This window comes from Nematostella vectensis, chromosome 3, assembly GCF_932526225.1.
Source record: "Nematostella vectensis chromosome 3, jaNemVect1.1, whole genome shotgun sequence".
NCBI classification, from domain to species: Eukaryota; Metazoa; Cnidaria; class Anthozoa; order Actiniaria; family Edwardsiidae; genus Nematostella; species Nematostella vectensis.
The window spans coordinates 10200170-10218511 of record NC_064036.1 but is presented as its reverse complement, the minus strand read 5'-3'; the positions used below and the strand labels follow the sequence as shown (position 1 = coordinate 10218511).

The window sequence follows — 18342 nt, the reverse complement described above, 5'->3', positions numbered from 1 at the left end:
CTCACCGTTTAGGGTAGTGGCAGATGACCTTGAGGACCGACTCTATATACTTGGGGTTCTCCAGGTACACCATGTCGTCATCTGTGAAAGGTTTTTTAAGAACCCCTCCATACAGCAAATTATGGTACTTCTTCCAGTCAAACTGCCAAGTGGATTAAGGATAACAGTAATGTGATACCAGAAATAACAAGTTAATATGCCATGTAATTTTGACGGTTATTTTACTGTAAAAAATGGCTGCTCTTTACACAGCAGACTATACAAATATGGACAATCTTCTAAATGGTCCGAGGGCGTAGTCTCGTGACGTCAATCTGGATGATAGAGGGCGTAGTCACTCAGAAACCATGATCAGCTCCACCGTGCAATATCCCACAAATCAGTTCGCGCCCCATTATACGCAAAAGCATCTCCCATGGTACAGTGCGCACACCGCTTTACAAAATGACTCCCCCCACAATACAGTGCGCGCACCGCTTTACGCAAAGTGTACTCACCACTCCTTTCGAGTCCACGTTAAGCTGTCCGAGTGTAGTATAAGGATAAGAAACATAGATAATTTTTTGCATCTTCATGGCCTGAAAGAGATATGAAAGGTTAGAGAATAGACCTCCTCAAACAGTGCAAAGAATACGGCCATGGTAAATAGATTATTGCTATCAAATGGAAACTATATTTGAGAATTTTTAATCTTTGATTATGGAGCATGGGTATAACTGGCCGTAGCAAGCAAATACATACATTTACCCTGCCGCACCAATTTGATAATCGCACGAGAAAAAGGCTCCTGTGATTTCTAATGCGTTTCCTTAGAAGAAAACCTCAGTGACATAATATTAGGGCTGATAATAGACTTATAGCTTTTCCGGTTATTCTCTTATCTCGGGATTGGCGAACAAAAAAATCTACCCCATGAATATTTGTCAATCCAGGATCTGTTCTTTGTTTTAGTCCTTTGCTGCATACATAAGAAACGCCGACGCTCTTTAGAAAATCCTGGATCAAGCACTAAGGAATAACCATCGAAATACGATAAAGGCTGGAGTAAGAATACTGCTGTAAGATATGCTTGGTTTCTTTACCATTGCCAAGTTGAATTCGATGTTGATGACATCAAATGTGTCCTTCGCTAGCCTCCTACCAGGCTTGGCCCCCAGCAGTGTAGCCAGATCGTAAAGGAGAAAGAAGTAAGCGGCGAGAACCTACAAAAACACCAAATGAAAGCGAATATTTAAAATAAATAAGTGATTGATAGCGTTTTTAAAACGGGGTCGTTGCGCTGCGTGAAACGATGGAGGGTTTCGTGCGTGAAGGAATTATAATAGGGAAGAGTAAAACATGAAAATACTAAACGAGGCTGAAAGTCATTCTAACCATGGGAAAACCCAAGGAAACAATAAATAGACGAAGATGGTTACAAAAGAGCTGTTGTTGTGGCTCTTCACTTTAATAAATAGTGTAACATATCATGTAGATATATTATTTGCACAGCGCATAGTACTAATTAAATTAATTAGCCGCCTCGAAGGCTTTAGTATGGCTACTAACTACAGTAACCTCTAGCGAGTTCCAGAGCCGAATGGCTCGTGGAACAAAGCTGTATTTGAAAATATTTGTCCTAGCATATGGAATATCGTAGTGTTCTGGGTGGCTTGTCCTTTCCGATCGCCGAAGAGGCTTTGAAAGAGTGGACAGCGGCAAGTTTGATTGGACAGAATTGAACAGACATAATGTTGCCGCTTCCTGACGAGCCTTGACACTCTGCCAACCAAGCGTTTGTAAGTGTCGGGTGATGGTCCCTGGCTCGTATGAATAAAAGTCGAAAGTGACAAAACGTACCACCCGCCGATGCACTTTATCTAGCTCGTTTAGTAGATTTTGGGTATGGGGGGCCCAAACTGCACATGCGTAGTCCATGACCGGGCGGACACCAAGCCAAAGTATGCTGCTTCCTTAGTCTTCACATCGCAGAAGTGCAGGTTTCTCCTGAGAAGGCCTAGGATCTTGTTCGCCCATTTCGTGACGTCAGCGTCGTGCTTGTGCGAGGTTGTGTGTTATAGTAACACCTAGGTACTTCACTTCCTTGACCGAGTCGAGCGCGCTACCCCTTAGGTGGTACAAATATGGGATGTAATCGCGCGTATTGGTCGAGATTCGCATGGTTTTGCACATAGAGATAGGCAAAGTCCATTAGCCAGTTATCAGCCCAGGATGTTAGGCTGTCAATATCGCGCTGCAACTGATTACAGTCCTCCTGTGAACGCACAGTCCTGTAGCAGATACAATCATCCGCAAAAATACGGACCTCTGAGCCGCTACTCACAACTTCGACGATATCGTTATTAAATAAATTAAACAATACCGGACCAAGAACGGTGCCTGAGGGACGCCAGATGTCACGTGCGCCCACTCCGACTTTGATCCATTCACTACTACCCGCTGCCTCCGTTGACATAAGAAGGCATCAATCCAATAGCGTAAAACCGCATATGCCATAGCTGGCGAGCTTGGACTTTAGTCTCTCGTGCGGTACCTTGTCGAATGCTTTCGCAAAATCGATTATGAAAGCGTCGGTCTGCAATCCAGAATCAATACCAAGTGCCGAGTCATGAATGACATGACACGTGTGTCACGCAACTATGATCCTCCTGAACGGGTGCTGGCGGTCTGACAATATGTTGTGAGATTCAATGTGAGCCATTATGTTAGTACAAATGATATGCTCTAGGACTTTGCACACAATACTAGTAAATGAGATTGGCCGATAGTTTACTGCAAGGGATCTATCGCCATTTTTGACGAGCGGGCACACATTGGCGATGCGCCAGTCCTCCGGCAGGCATTCGGAGTCAATAGGCTTTTGGAAGATGTACGTCAGCATAGGTGTAATAGTGGTTGCTACCTCTTTAAGGATTTTAGGGTGCAACCTGTCGGGGCCGGCTGATTTTGATGTCTTGAGACCTTTTAAGAGTTTTAAGACGCCACCCGGTGTTACACGAATCTCAGTCATTTTTCGGGCACCGGGCACAGTTAGTGTTCTTAGAGGAGAAGTTAAGGCATAACTGCTGATTTGAGACTGTCGCCTTCTCTGTATCTGATTCATAGAGGGAGTGAGTGGTCATGGTTTTTAAGGGATGGCATAGATTGGCCGTCTTTACGCTGGGAGGCGATGAGCTTCCAGAAGAGTTTGGAATTTGATCGGACATCCCCAATGACATCCGCTGAGCGGAGCTCAAAAGCCTCCTAACCGAGCGCCATTTCGAGCACATTCTTGCACTTCCCGTCTTCTTGAATTTTGTGTGTAGGCGGTGTTTTTGCCTAATAAGGCGCCGCAGGCTCGGAGTTAGCCATGGTAATTCATCGCGTCCACTAATAAGCTTAGATGGGATGTTAGCTTTAATGGACCTTTGTAGCGCCCCTTTGAATAGATTCCAGTCCCCCTCGATTGATCTTTCATAAGGGCAAGATGCGAAGCACTCCCTTTCATGCGACTGCATATCCGTGCGAATCTGATCGTAGTCACCCTTAGACACCAGACCTGGACAGTTAGTTATTAGAAGATCCAGGGTTTTATCTTCACGCGTGGGAAAGGTGATCATTTGTTCCATGTAAAAGTCCCGCATGATGTCAATGACAGCAAGGCTTTCAGACGGACAGAGCTCGCCACCGTTACGATGAGTGACGGAAACCCAGTCCACATGTCGGAAATTGAAATCACCCAACAAATAGATAGCTGGTGGGTTGTCCGATGGGTGGAGTTTGCGGACGCCGCCAAGCTGATCACGTAAAGCTGATAACTCATCCACTGACTGATCAAGGGGTCTGTAAATACTACAAAGGTAGAACGACCGACCGCGCATGCGTATCCGAGCCCAAATACTCTCAGAACTTTCCGTGTTAATGTCAGTACAGACCAGTGGCGCCATAGATGACTTAATGGCCAAGAAAACTCCTCCGCCACCCAGTATCCTATCCTTCCTGAATACGGAGTATCCTAGTTCAGGTGGAAAGAATTCATTGTCTAGCACACTGGGGTCGATCTTGGTTTCCGGCAGTGCCACAATATCTGGTTGCTCGATTTCCAGATAAGACTGAATTTCAAATTTTTTCCCCTTACGCTGTTTATATTTGCGCACATAACTGTTCGTCTTGCATGTAGAAGGCCGGGTACTGGAGGTAGCGTTGTTTTGTCGCCGGTTTTCAGGAGATAACGTCATCAGAGGTGTGAACGACGAGTCCAGAACTGGGTCTGTACTAATGGTTCCAAGATGGAATATTCGTTGACAGATGTAAAGTCATGACATGACATGAAATATGTCTAGGAGAAGTTAGGAAATAGACATGCACGACAGATCCAGGTCAGCTTGGAGTTATCGCAGAATGCCTCGTAAGATTGCTTTGATTGGTAAATACACTTTTTGTGATACCACAAGAGACACTCCTCGCACTCGGTAGTAGCTTGGTTAGATTTAACAGGTTTCATACAAGCCCCACAAATAGGCCCGTACCCAGGATTTTTCTGGGGGGGGGGTTGCGAAATCCGAAAAGTGGACCTAATTTTTCCAGGGGGGGGAAGAAAGGAATAAGTTATCTGATAAAAATCCGACCATCCCCGAAAGAACAAAAAGGAGTTTTTTTATGCAGTATCTCCACGAGATTTTTTATGCAGTATCTCCACGAAACGTTTATTGTCGGATTTGGCTACGTACCAGAATGATCTAGCTTATGCTTGATAGTTTTGTCTACAAATAGCACGTCCATTTGGAACCGGAAGTGGACCTTCGGCAGACGTTGTGGGGGGGGGGGGGGGGGGGGAAGGGGGGTGCGTTCGCGAGGACAATAGGCCTTGGTTATAATAGAGCCCACAAGAACGTCCAGGAGGCTAAACAGGGTCTTTAGTAAGTAGCCAAAGGGAAGAATAAATTTTCCTAGATCGTAAAAGGTACAAAAACCAGCGGGTTTGGCGGAGCACTGTGCAAGACAACTGCTCGCCCGGGCATGCGCGTGCTAGGATAGGTGATAACAAATAGACGAAGATGGTTGCAAAAAAGCAGTTGGTGTACTAGGATAGGGGAAAACAAATAGACGAATAATTTTGCAAAAGTTGGTATATGATTAATGACAAGTGACCTACCCTTCGCTGGTATGGTGAGTTGGAGACGTAAAAATCGACATCTTCGAGGCCAAGCTTGGCTTTAAACAACTGCAAAAAAACGACATATAATCCATACAAAGAACAGACGACAAAAAATTTTCCAGCCGGAACAACTACAAGAGAAGAGGACACATAACGCATACCAAGAGAAGACGACATATAACGCATACCAAGAGAAGACGACATATAACGCATATAAAGAAAAGACGACATATAACGCATACCAAGAGAAGACGAAATGTAACGCATTCCAAGAGAAGACGACATATAACGCTTACCAAGAAAAGACGACATATAACGCATACCAAAGAGAAGACGACATATAATCCATACCATACGTCTAGAACAACTAAAGAATGGCATGTATTGCATAAAATCATTTTAAAAAGGTAACGAAGTCAAAGCGGCTAGAGTCGGCGGAATATGAGTATACAGTTGGCTATGTGACAACTCAATGATTTGGATGATTTGTGTGCCCCCTGCAAAGTATCTATATGAGCCGTCGCAACTATGTTTAGGAATTAAACTCTCTTCTCACCCCTGGCTGCAAAGGCGAGCTAACGTTGTGCGCGTTGTTCGAGAGTCCCGCGGAAAAGAGTGCGTCAATAGTTCCATTACGATGCATTGCCGCTACAGCCTTCTCCAGATCCCACGACTCCTCATCCCAATCGTCGGTGAGAGAAGGCCAGGGCCCTAAGCTGTCGATCAATTTCTTGAGCGGAGTAGAGCCTAGTTTCTCCCGCTGGTTTTTATCCATGCACGTGTTATACCATGTCACGAGTTTACCATCCACGCTGTCTTTATCTGAGAAAAAGCAGAAATAGTTCAGGAAACGAACACATTTCAGGAGGCATAGACATAGTTCAGGAGACATGGACATAGTTCAGGAAGTATAGACATAGTTCAGGAGACATAGACATAGTTCAGGAGGCGTAGACATAGTTCAGGAGACGTAGACATAGTTCAGGAGGCGTAGACATAGCTCAGGAGGCGTAGACATAGCTCAGGAGGCGTAGACATAGTTCAGGAGACGTAGACATAGTTCAGGAGGTATAGACATAGTTCAGGAGGCATAGACATAGTTCAGGAGACAGACATAGTTCAGGAGACATAGACATAGTTCAGGAGGCGTAGACATAGTTCAGGAGGCATAGACATAGTTCAGGAGGCATAGACATAGTTCAGGAGGCGTAGACATAGTTAAGGAGGCGTAGACATAGTTCAGGAGGCATAGACATAGTTCAGGAGACAAAGACATAGTTCAGGAGACATAGACATAGTTCAGGAGGTATAGACATAGTTCAGGAGACATAGACATAGTTCAGGAGGTATAGACATAGTTCAGGAGACATAGACATAGTTCAGGAGACGTAGACATAGTTCAGGAGGTATAGACATAGTTCAGGAGACATAGACATAGTTCAGGAGACATAGACATAGTTCAGGAGACGTAGACATAGTTCAGGAGGCGTAGACATAGTTCAGGAGGCGTAGACATAGTTCAGGAGGCGTAGACATAGTTCAGGAGGCGTAGACATAGTTCAGGAGGCGTAGACATAGTTCAGGAGGCATAGACATAGTTCAGGAGGCGTAGACATAGTTCAGGAGGCGTAGACATAGTTCAGGAGACATAGACATAGTTCAGGAGACGTAGACATAGTTCAGGAGGCATAGACATAGTTCAGGAGACATAGACATAGTTCAGGAGACATAGACATAGTTCAGGAGACGTAGACATAGTTCAGGAGGCGTAGACATAGTTCAGGAGGCGTAGACATAGTTCAGGAGACATAGACATAGTTCAGGAGGCGTAGACATAGTTCAGGAGGCGTAGACATAGTTCAGGAGGCGTAGACATAGTTCAGGAGACATAGACATAGTTCAGGAGACATAGACATAGTTCAGGAGACATAGACATAGTTCAGGAGACATAGACATAGTTCAGGAGGCATAGACATAGTTCAGGAGACATAGACATAGTTCAGGAGACATAGACATAGTTCAGGAGACATAGACATAGTTCAGGAGACATAGACATAGTTCAGGAGGCATAGACATAGTTCAGGAGGCATAGACATAGTTCAGGAGGCATAGACATAGTTCAGGAGGCGTAGACATAGTTCAGGAGGTATAGACATAGTTAAGGAGGCGTAGACATAGTTCAGGAGACATAGACATAGTTCAGGAGGCGTAGACATAGTTCAGGAGGCGTAGACATAGTTCAGGAGGCGTAGACATAGTTCAGGAGGCGTAGACATAGTTCAGGAGACATAGACATAGTTCAGGAGACATAGACATAGTTCAGGAGGCATAGACATAGTTCAGGAGACATAGACATAGTTCAGGAGACATAGACATAGTTCAGGAGACATAGACATAGTTCAGGAGGTATAGACATAGTTCTGGAGACATAGACGTAGTTCAGGAGACGTAGACATAGTTCAGGAGGTGTAGACATAGTTCAGGAGACATAGACATAGTTCAGGAGACATAGACATAGTTCAGGAGGTATAGACATAGTTCAGGAGACATAGACATAGTTCAGGAGACGTAGACATAGTTCAGGAGGCGTAGTCATAGTTCAGGAGACGTAGACATAGTTCAGGAGACGTAGACATAGTTCAGGAGACATAGACATAGTTCAGGAGGTATAGACATAGTTCAGGAGACATAGACATAGTTCAGGAGGCGTAGACATAGTTCAGGAGGCGTAGACATAGTTCAGGAGGCATAGACATAGTTCAGGAGGCATAGACATAGTTCAGGAGACATAGACATAGTTCAGGAGATATAGACATAGTTCAGGAGACATAGACATAGTTCAGGAGACGTAGACATAGTTCAGGAGACGTAGACATAGTTCAGGAGGCGTAGACATAGTTCAGGAGGCGTAGACATAGTTCAGGAGACATAGACATAGTTCAGGAGACATAGACATAGTTCAGGAGACATAGACATAGTTCAGGAGGCGTAGACATAGTTCAGGAGGCGTAGACATAGTTCAGGAGGCGTAGACATAGTTCAGGAGGCATAGACATAGTTCAGGAGACAGACATAGTTCAGGAGACATAGACATAGTTCAGGAGGCATAGACATAGTTCAGGAGACGTAGACATAGTTCAGGAGGCGTAGACATAGTTCAGGAAGCGTAGACATAGTTCAGGAGACATAGACATAGTTCAGGAGGCGTAGACATAGTTCAGGAGGCGTAGACATAGTTCAGGAGGTATAGACATAGTTCAGGAGACATAGACATAGTTCAGGAGGCATAGACATAGTTCAGGAGACATAGACATAGTTCAGGAGACATAGACATAGTTCAGGAGGTATAGACATAGTTCAGGAGGTATAGACATAGTTCAGGAGGCGTAGACATAGTTCAGGAGGTATAGACATAGTTAAGGAGGCGTAGACATAGTTCAGGAGACATAGACATAGTTCAGGAGGCGTAGACATAGTTCAGGAGGCGTAGACATAGTTCAGGAGGCGTAGACATAGTTCAGGAGGCGTAGACATAGTTCAGGAGACATAGACATAGTTCAGGAGACATAGACATAGTTCAGGAGGCATAGACATAGTTCAGGAGACATAGACATAGTTCAGGAGACATAGACATAGTTCAGGAGACATAGACATAGTTCAGGAGGTATAGACATAGTTCTGGAGACATAGACGTAGTTCAGGAGACGTAGACATAGTTCAGGAGGTGTAGACATAGTTCAGGAGACATAGACATAGTTCAGGAGACATAGACATAGTTCAGGAGGTATAGACATAGTTCAGGAGACGTAGACATAGTTCAGGAGACGTAGACATAGTTCAGGAGGCGTAGTCATAGTTCAGGAGACGTAGACATAGTTCAGGAGACGTAGACATAGTTCAGGAGACATAGACATAGTTCAGGAGGTATAGACATAGTTCAGGAGACATAGACATAGTTCAGGAGGCGTAGACATAGTTCAGGAGGCGTAGACATAGTTCAGGAGGCATAGACATAGTTCAGGAGACATAGACATAGTTCAGGAGATATAGACATAGTTCAGGAGACATAGACATAGTTCAGGAGACGTAGACATAGTTCAGGAGACGTAGACATAGTTCAGGAGGCGTAGACATAGTTCAGGAGGCGTAGACATAGTTCAGGAGACATAGACATAGTTCAGGAGACATAGACATAGTTCAGGAGACATAGACATAGTTCAGGAGGCGTAGACATAGTTCAGGAGGCGTAGACATAGTTCAGGAGGCGTAGACATAGTTCAGGAGGCATAGACATAGTTCAGGAGACAGACATAGTTCAGGAGACATAGACATAGTTCAGGAGGCATAGACATAGTTCAGGAGACGTAGACATAGTTCAGGAGGCGTAGACATAGTTCAGGAAGCGTAGACATAGTTCAGGAGACATAGACATAGTTCAGGAGGCGTAGACATAGTTCAGGAGGCGTAGACATAGTTCAGGAGGTATAGACATAGTTCAGGAGACATAGACATAGTTCAGGAGGCATAGACATAGTTCAGGAGACATAGACATAGTTCAGGAGACATAGACATAGTTCAGGAGGTATAGACATAGTTCAGGAGGTATAGACATAGTTCAGGAGGCGTAGACATAGTTCAGGAGGTATAAACATAGTTCAGGAGGCGTAGACATAGTTCAGGAGACATAGACATAGTTCAGGAGACATAGACATAGTTCAGGAGGCGTAGACATAGTTCAGGAGGCGTAGACATAGTTCAGGAGGCGTAGACATAGTTCAGGAGACGTAGACATAGTTCAGGAGGCATAGACATAGTTCAGGAGACATAGACATAGTTCAGGAGACATAGACATAGTTCAGGAGGTATAGACATAGTTCAGGAGGTATAGACATAGTTCAGGAGGCGTAGACATAGTTCAGGAGGTATAAACATAGTTCAGGAGGCGTAGACATAGTTCAGGAGACATAGACATAATTCAGGAGGTATAGACATAGTTCAGGAGACATAGACATAGTTCAGGAGACGTAGACATAGTTCAGGAGGCGTAGTCATAGTTCAGGAGACGTAGACATAGTTCAGGAGGTATAGACATAGTTCAGGAGACATAGACATAGTTCAGGAGGTATAGACATAGTTCAGGAGACATAGACATAGTTCAGGAGGCGTAGACATAGTTCAGGAGGCGTAGACATAGTTCAGGAGACATAGACATAGTTCAGGAGGCATAGACATAGTTCAGGAGACATAGACATAGTTCAGGAGGTATAGACATAGTTCAGTAGACATAGACATAGTTCAGGAGACATAGACATAGTTCAGGAGACGTAGACATAGTTCAGGAGGCGTAGACATAGTTCAGGAGGTATAGACATAGTTCAGGAGACATAGACATAGTTCAGGAGACATAGACATAGTTCAGGAGACATAGACATAGTTCAGGAGACATAGACATAGTTCAGGAGGCGTAAACATAGTTCAGGAGGCATAGACATAGTTCAGGAGACAGACATAGTTCAGGAGACACAGACATAGTTCAGGAGGCATAGACATAGTTCAGGAGACGTAGACATAGTTCAGGAGGCGTAGACATAGTTCAGGAGGCGTAGACATAGTTCAGGAGACATAGACATAGTTCAGGAGGCGTAGACATAGTTCAGGAGGCGTAGACATAGTTCAGGAGACATAGACATAGTTCAGGAGGCATAGACATAGTTCAGGAGACATAGACATAGTTCAGGAGGTATAGACATAGTTCAGGAGACATAGACATAGTTCAGGAGGCGTAGACATAGTTCAGGAGACGTCGACATAGTTCAGGAGGTATAGACATAGTTCAGGAGACATAGACATAGTTCAGGAGGTATAGACATAGTTCAGGAGACATAGACATAGTTCAGGAGACATAGACATAGTTCAGGAGGCGTAGACATAGTTCAGGAGACATAGACATAGTTCAGGAGACATAGACATAGTTCAGGAGGTATAGACATAGTTCAGGAGACATAGACATAGTTCAGGAGACATAGACATAGTTCAGGAGACGTCGACATAGTTCAGGAGGCGTAGACATAGTTCAGGAGGCGTAGACATAGTTCAGGAGGCGTAGACATAGTTCAGGAGGCATAGACATAGTTCAGGAGGCATAGACATAGTTCAGGAGGCGTAGACATAGTTCAGGAGGCGTAGACATAGTTCAGGAGGCATAGACATAGTTCAGGAGACATAGACATAGTTCAGGAGACATAGACATAGTTCAGGAGGTATAGACATAGTTCAGGAGACATAGACATAGTTCAGGAGGTATAGACATAGTTCAGGAGGTATAGATATAGTTCAGGAGGCGTAGACATAGTTCAGGAGACATAGACATAGTTCAGGAGACATAGACATAGTTCAGGAGGCGTAGACATAGTTCAGGAGGCGTAGACATAGTTCAGGAGGCCTAGACATAGTTCAGGAGACATAGACATAGTTCAGGAGGCATAGACATAGTTCAAGAGACATAGACATAGTTCAGGAGACATAGACATAGTTCAGGAGGTATAGACATAGTTCAGGAGACATAGACATAGTTCAGGAGGTATAGACATAGTTCAGGAGACATAGACATAGTTCAGGAGACGTAGACATAGTTCAGGAGGTATAGACATAGTTCAGGAGACATAGACATAATTCAGGAGGTATAGACATAGTTCAGGAGACATAGACATAATTCAGGAGGTATAGACATAGTTCAGGAGACATAGACATAGTTCAGGAGACGTAGACATAGTTCAGGAGGCGTAGTCATAGTTCAGGAGACGTAGACATAGTTCAGGAGGTATAGACATACTTCAGGAGACATAGACATAGTTCAGGAGGTATAGACATAGTTCAGGAGGCGTAGACATAGTTCAGGAGGCGTAGACATAGTTCAGGAGACATAGACATAGTTCAGGAGGCATAGACATAGTTCAGGAGACATAGACATAGTTTAGGAGGTATAGACATAGTTCAGGAGACATAGACATAGTTCAGGAGACGTAGACATAGTTCAGGAGACGTAGACATAGTTCAGGAGGCGTAGACATAGTTCAGGAGACATAGACATAGTTCAGGAGACATAGACATAGTTCAGGAGACATAGACATAGTTCAGGAGACATAGACATAGTTCAGGAGGCGTAAACATAGTTCAGGAGGCATAGACATAGTTCAGGAGACAGACATAGTTCAGGAGACACAGACATAGTTCAGGAGGCATAGACATAGTTCAGGAGACGTAGACATAGTTCAGGAGGCGTAGACATAGTTCAGGAGGCGTAGACATAGTTCAGGAGACATAGACATAGTTCAGGAGGCGTAGACATAGTTCAGGAGGCGTAGACATAGTTCAGGAGACATAGACATAGTTCAGGAGGCATAGACATAGTTCAGGAGACATAGACATAGTTCAGGAGGTATAGACATAGTTCAGGAGGCGTAGACATAGTTCAGGAGACATAGACATAGTTCAGGAGGTATAGACATAGGTCAGGAGACATAGACATAGTTCAGGAGGCATAGACATAGTTCAGGAGACATAGACATAGTTCAGGAGGCGTAGACATAGTTCAGGAGGCGTAGACATAGTTCAGGAGACATAGACATAGTTCAGGAGGCATAGACATAGTTCAGGAGACATAGACATAGTTCAGGAGGTATAGACATAGTTCAGGAGACATAGACATAGTTCAGGAGGCGTAGACATAGTTCAGGAGACGTCGACATAGTTCAGGAGGTATAGACATAGTTCAGGAGACATAGACATAGTTCAGGAGGTATAGACATAGTTCAGGAGACATAGACATAGTTCAGGAGACATAGACATAGTTCAGGAGGCGTAGACATAGTTCAGGAGACATAGACATAGTTCAGGAGACATAGACATAGTTCAGGAGGTATAGACATAGTTCAGGAGACATAGACATAGTTCAGGAGACATAGACATAGTTCAGGAGACGTCGACATAGTTCAGGAGGCGTAAACATAGTTCAGGAGGCGTAGACATAGTTCAGGAGGCGTAGACATAGTTCAGGAGGCATAGACATAGTTCAGGAGGCATAGACATAGTTCAGGAGGCGTAGACATAGTTAAGGAGGCGTAGACATAGTTCAGGAGGCATAGACATAGTTCAGGAGACATAGACATAGTTCAGGAGACATAGACATAGTTCAGGAGACATAGACATAGTTCAGGAGACGTATACATAGTTCAGGAGGTATAGACATAGTTCAGGAGACATAGACATAGTTCAGGAGACATAGACATAGTTCAGGAGACATAGACATAGTTCAGGAGACGTAGACATAGTTCAGGAGGCGTAGACATAGTTCAGGAGGCGTAGACATAGTTCAGGAGGCGTAGACATAGTTCAGGAGGCGTAGACATAGTTCAGGAGGCATAGACATAGTTCAGGAGGCGTAGACATAGTTCAGGAGGCGTAGACATAGTTCAGGAGACATAGACATAGTTCAGGAGACGTAGACATAGTTCAGGAGGCATAGACATAGTTCAGGAGACATAGACATAGTTCAGGAGACATAGACATAGTTCAGGCATAAGAACATAAGACATAAGACATAGTCCGAGCAGTTAACATTAACATTAACATTAACATTGACATTAACATTAACAGTTAACATAAGACATAAGACATAAGACATAAGACATAGTCCGAGGCGTAGCTAGCTGTCATAAAACCCGCATATATACATCTTACTGACTGAGTTCGCGGGCCATATTGGAACTTATGCCGGACCCGATAATTTTCCATTGTTCTATGGACAAGAGCGAAGCTCGCGGGGCATAAAAAAATGAAATACGAGGCTACATAAGTTGTCGTTCGTGCCAAGCAGAGATTTCCACGGATTTTCATAGCAAAAGGTATTTTATAGCATGGAAATGCTCTTGCCGTATCTATTCTTTTAGATGCCTTTGTATGCTTAAGGTCTAATTTTGCAATAGAAAAGGTCGCGGAGACGGAGAAGAAAAGACGCTTGCATGCATGCCACGCGTGTAAAAGATAGTGTGAAGGAGGCGCAAGCGGAGAAGGAAGCTGGCAAGAAACGGAATGGGTCCCTTTCGTCCTTCTCTGCTTGCGTCTCTGTTCCGCTGATGTACACTCAGAAAAGCTCTAAGCTATTTCACTAGCTAAGGAAAAGCAAGGGGATACTGAGACGCTAGAGTTAAGGCGCGTGCGAGAGTCGAATGAACATGAGCGAAGTAAGCGAGGACAGAGAAGGAAGAAAAAGGAACTATTCCTATTTTTCTCCGTTTCGTCGCCTCCTATGCACCAGGTTTCGCGCGAGTAAGCTTTTAAAACCTTCGAATTCTTCTCCGCAGTCTGCTATGTTCCTAAAAACATTATCTCTCTGACATCTGTCAGAAGCACAAAACTCACGAAGTAGGGGGAACCTGGGACGACATTCATTATGTATAACTGCGCACAACTATGTTTACCTGGAGGCTCAGCATTCAGTCCATCTACGATAGCTTTCATAGCTAGCATCACTCTTCCCGCGACGTTTGAGAAAGTACTGTGTGACGTGGGCATTCCTCCACAGCTGTACTCAAACAAATCTTTACACGGGTCAACAGAAGGATTCATGTTCTTGCTTATGATATTCGACAGGTCTTGACACGCTTTTGTTGTGCAGACTCGTTTCTTAGAACTTTTCTCGGATTCTTCCTGGAATTCGTCCGTGTCAGAAACCCCAGGTCCAATGACATCTTCGTATGTATTGAGAATAGTTTGATCATAAGCGTCTGTTGGAGATAAAGCAAGGAAAATTCCTAACACATATGACCAGGATTATAACAATCTAACTAATCTAATCTAATTTCGGAAGTACAACTGCCTTAATTTCGTGAGATATTTATATATTCATGAAAATATGTATCTAACACTTAAAAATTGGATTAAGATTGAAAAGTTAATTAAAAGTTTAATATAATCACAGTAAAACCTCGAAACAAAGATAGTCGATGTAACGATACTCGATAACACTCGATATGACGACAATCTCGGTATATAACGATATTAATTTCTAGTCTCGCCATCTTCTAAATTTTTGCGCGTCTTTAATTCTCGGCAGATTTCGCGAGTCTTTGATTTCGCGACCGCGAAGGAAAATTATGTTTGCAGGGGATTAAATTTTGCGGATTTGAAGTTTATACTTTATTCGAAATTGACGATACATCAGGAACAGGGCGATAATGGAAAGATACGAGACGCTCGTAGCTACACATAACAAGGAACCCGGACGGGATGGTCGATTTGAAGACTGCAAAAGGACATATTGGAGGAAATTTGTGAAGATGACAGGCGAATCTTTAAATCTAAAAAAACGATAGAGCTTGCACCAAGGCTTGTACAAACGTTGCTAAGTATGTTACTCTTTCTATATCCCTTAAATTTCGCGAGATCAAAATTTGCGGTCTTTTTCGCGAGTATTTAAATTCACGAATTTAAGTACACGGGAAATTAAGTAGAAAAAGGTTTACAGAATTTGGAAAATCCTCTCGATTTAACGGTATTTCTCGATATTAAGGTTGGTTCTCGGGAGCGTAATGGTCTTAGGTCGCGTGAGAACCGGCTCGAAGTAAGAGCAAGCATAAGCGCAAGAAGAACGGGAAGTTTTGATAATCTTACGTCTATGCTACGCTTACGTCGCGTGAAAACCGGATTGACGTAAGCATAAGCGAAACATAAGAATAAATTAACCCATCCAGCTTTGGCTCGTCGAGGAGGTATGGGCACTAGACTACGAAATGAGCATGCGTAAAACCTTGCGCTTACGTAGAGCCGGTTCTCACGCGACATAAGACTCTTACGCTTCGTCTCCGCTTACGCTTACGTCGTCGTGAGAACCAGACTTTAACGATGCAATTTTTCAGTTCCATATTGTTACCTCGAGGATTTACTTTATAATGTAGAATACTAAAATATATAAGATACGTTTTAATTTTTTGCCTATCTATATAGGGGGTCTGTGCAGGAGTGATTGAATCTACGTGTTCTCACTACTCGACACCATGACTCCAAAACACAGAGTAATTAAAAATGTTTTCTGCGCAAAAAAAATTGCTTCGTCATGCACCCAAAAACCACAATGGCAAGTAAGCCTAAATAGTAGAGTCCGCAGAAGACGCCACGAAGCCTAACAAAATGATGTTGATTGTAAGTGTACATTTACTTTCATCTCCTCAAAGGGAAAAACATTTGGGCCTTTTTTTATTATTTTGCGTTTGTTACCAAAAAATGGTTATTTGGTTGGTATTGCAAATAAAAATTCCTTCCGTAAACGATCCTTTGATCGAAGGACTAGTGGAGAGAACACTTTAATGAAAAACAAACATTTATGTTTTATAAAGAAAGAAATATAACAAAGCACATTAATTTGGACCCCTACTTTGATCTGATGAAGTTCGTCGACATTCAACAGCCTGCTATACATTGTTATGCTAAATGCATCTAAATATCCTGGATGTATCTAAATATTTATTAAGTGCCAAAAAACTAGTCGTCTTATCAATTTTGACGAGTAATATGCCTTTTCAAGCAGTCTTTTACAAAAAAAACAAGTTTATTAATTAGGTTGTACATAAATCGTAATAGATTCATATATTTCTTATTTAGATGTGGTAGCTTTGGTTTAGGATACCTTGTAAGAGACACAATAAAAATCTTGTTTTAAAAGATGCGTTAATCATAAAAAAATTACTTATCGCAATTTATTTTAATAACCAAATATAGGAGCATAACAAAAAGGCAGAAATATGAAACGAATATGTTCTTAGAAGATTTAATGGCGGTTAAAGTTTTGAAGGCATTAAAAACTTTAGATGTTTGTTTGACGTAGTGTTTTTAAACACTTCAAAGCATATGACGACGTCAGCCGGACAAGTTAGCATTAGATGATTCTAAATTGTACTAGAATTAACCTGTTGGATAAGGCATCTTCTAAACAACCTGTGACATTTACTAACTTTGAGTGTAAATTCCTACCTTTCGTCCATGTTCTATCATCATCCTCGTCATTTTGGGAATAGGTCTTCAAGGAAGATGCAAAGTATACTAAGGAAACTAAAATAATCATCTTGAGCATCATTTTGAGTGCTAACTAATCTAATCTCCCTCCAAAGGAGATATATTCTATGAACTGGACGCCCTTAGTTATTATTTGGAAGCTCCATTTGCTCCATAACTGCCGAAGGTGTTACACAGAGGACGAAATATTTTCGTCTGCGGAAAAAGCAAACGTCTTCTCGGTTGGTTGGTTGTGATGGGTGCACTTGCGGAATTTTTTAATAGATTCATTTATAAATTATTCAAATAACTGCAGAAGACATTGACGGGCGAGATTACAACTTTTAATAGGTTCAACATCCCAAACTTCAAAAGTTTTGAAGTTTGGTTTTCATTGATTACTAACTGAGGTTAAAGTGAGGTGAACACAGAAGATGACCTAAGTATTCTGGTTTTGGGGTTGACTGCTTTTCGGTTGAATTTATGTAAATAGTTCATATTAAAGGCGTGAAGCTTTTGTAATCAACGTGCACGACAAGCACTTTGGCTGCCATGGCAGCAAGCGAAAGAAAAGGACAAATGATAGCCCAAGCTGTTTTATTCTCGTGAGACTGTTTTACTTCTTGTGAACTGTAACGTCCTTGTGTGTGATATTAAAACATGGTTAATCGATAGGATATGGGAAGCTTTGTTATCGTAATTAATGCAGATTTATCAAACGGTCGAGATAACGAATATATAAACGTTGATGATCGGCTTTAAGGGTCTAGATATTGTCTTTCTTGAATAGCGGTGTTCTTTTACATAGAAACCATTTCATAATTAGAATCGTTTTTATATAATAGCCGTTTTATTAATCAAGGGGGAGGGGTGGATTTAACCCACCCCCCCCCCCCCCCCCTTTAGAGTAAACATTGTACAACGCCGTCTCTCTTTGTTTTGTAAAATATGATGTATAAAGTCCAAACCTTATGCTAGGCCCTCTTTTTTCCTATCTTCGTCTTTTTAAAAAAAACTCTGGACCCGTCATTGATAAGAATATCCAGCATATTGACTGGGCACACGCTTACAACATGTCCTGCTAACCTAACATACGATGGCTGCGGAAGTCAAGTCTGATGATAAAATCAGCAATCAGACTACAAATCAGATTTTAT

At 42.7% G+C, this 18342-nt stretch overlaps 1 protein-coding gene across 1 annotated transcript in view; it reads right to left on the bottom strand.

The window, feature by feature from the left end:
- LOC5501275 (endothelin-converting enzyme 1) overlaps positions 1-17424 on the bottom strand; it is a 51574-nt gene extending 34150 nt beyond the window's left edge. Inside the window, exons 1-7 of the mRNA XM_048725561.1 lie at positions 17165-17424; positions 14617-14922; positions 5694-5959; positions 5135-5203; positions 1083-1202; positions 498-578; positions 6-142 (exon numbers count right to left, since the gene is read on the bottom strand). Coding sequence (XP_048581518.1) covers positions 6-142; positions 498-578; positions 1083-1202; positions 5135-5203; positions 5694-5959; positions 14617-14922; positions 17165-17267 — 1082 coding nt within the window. The 5' untranslated portion in view covers positions 17268-17424. The remainder of the gene's footprint in view (positions 1-5; positions 143-497; positions 579-1082; positions 1203-5134; positions 5204-5693; positions 5960-14616; positions 14923-17164) is intronic.
- Positions 17425-18342: the final 918 nt, after the last annotated feature.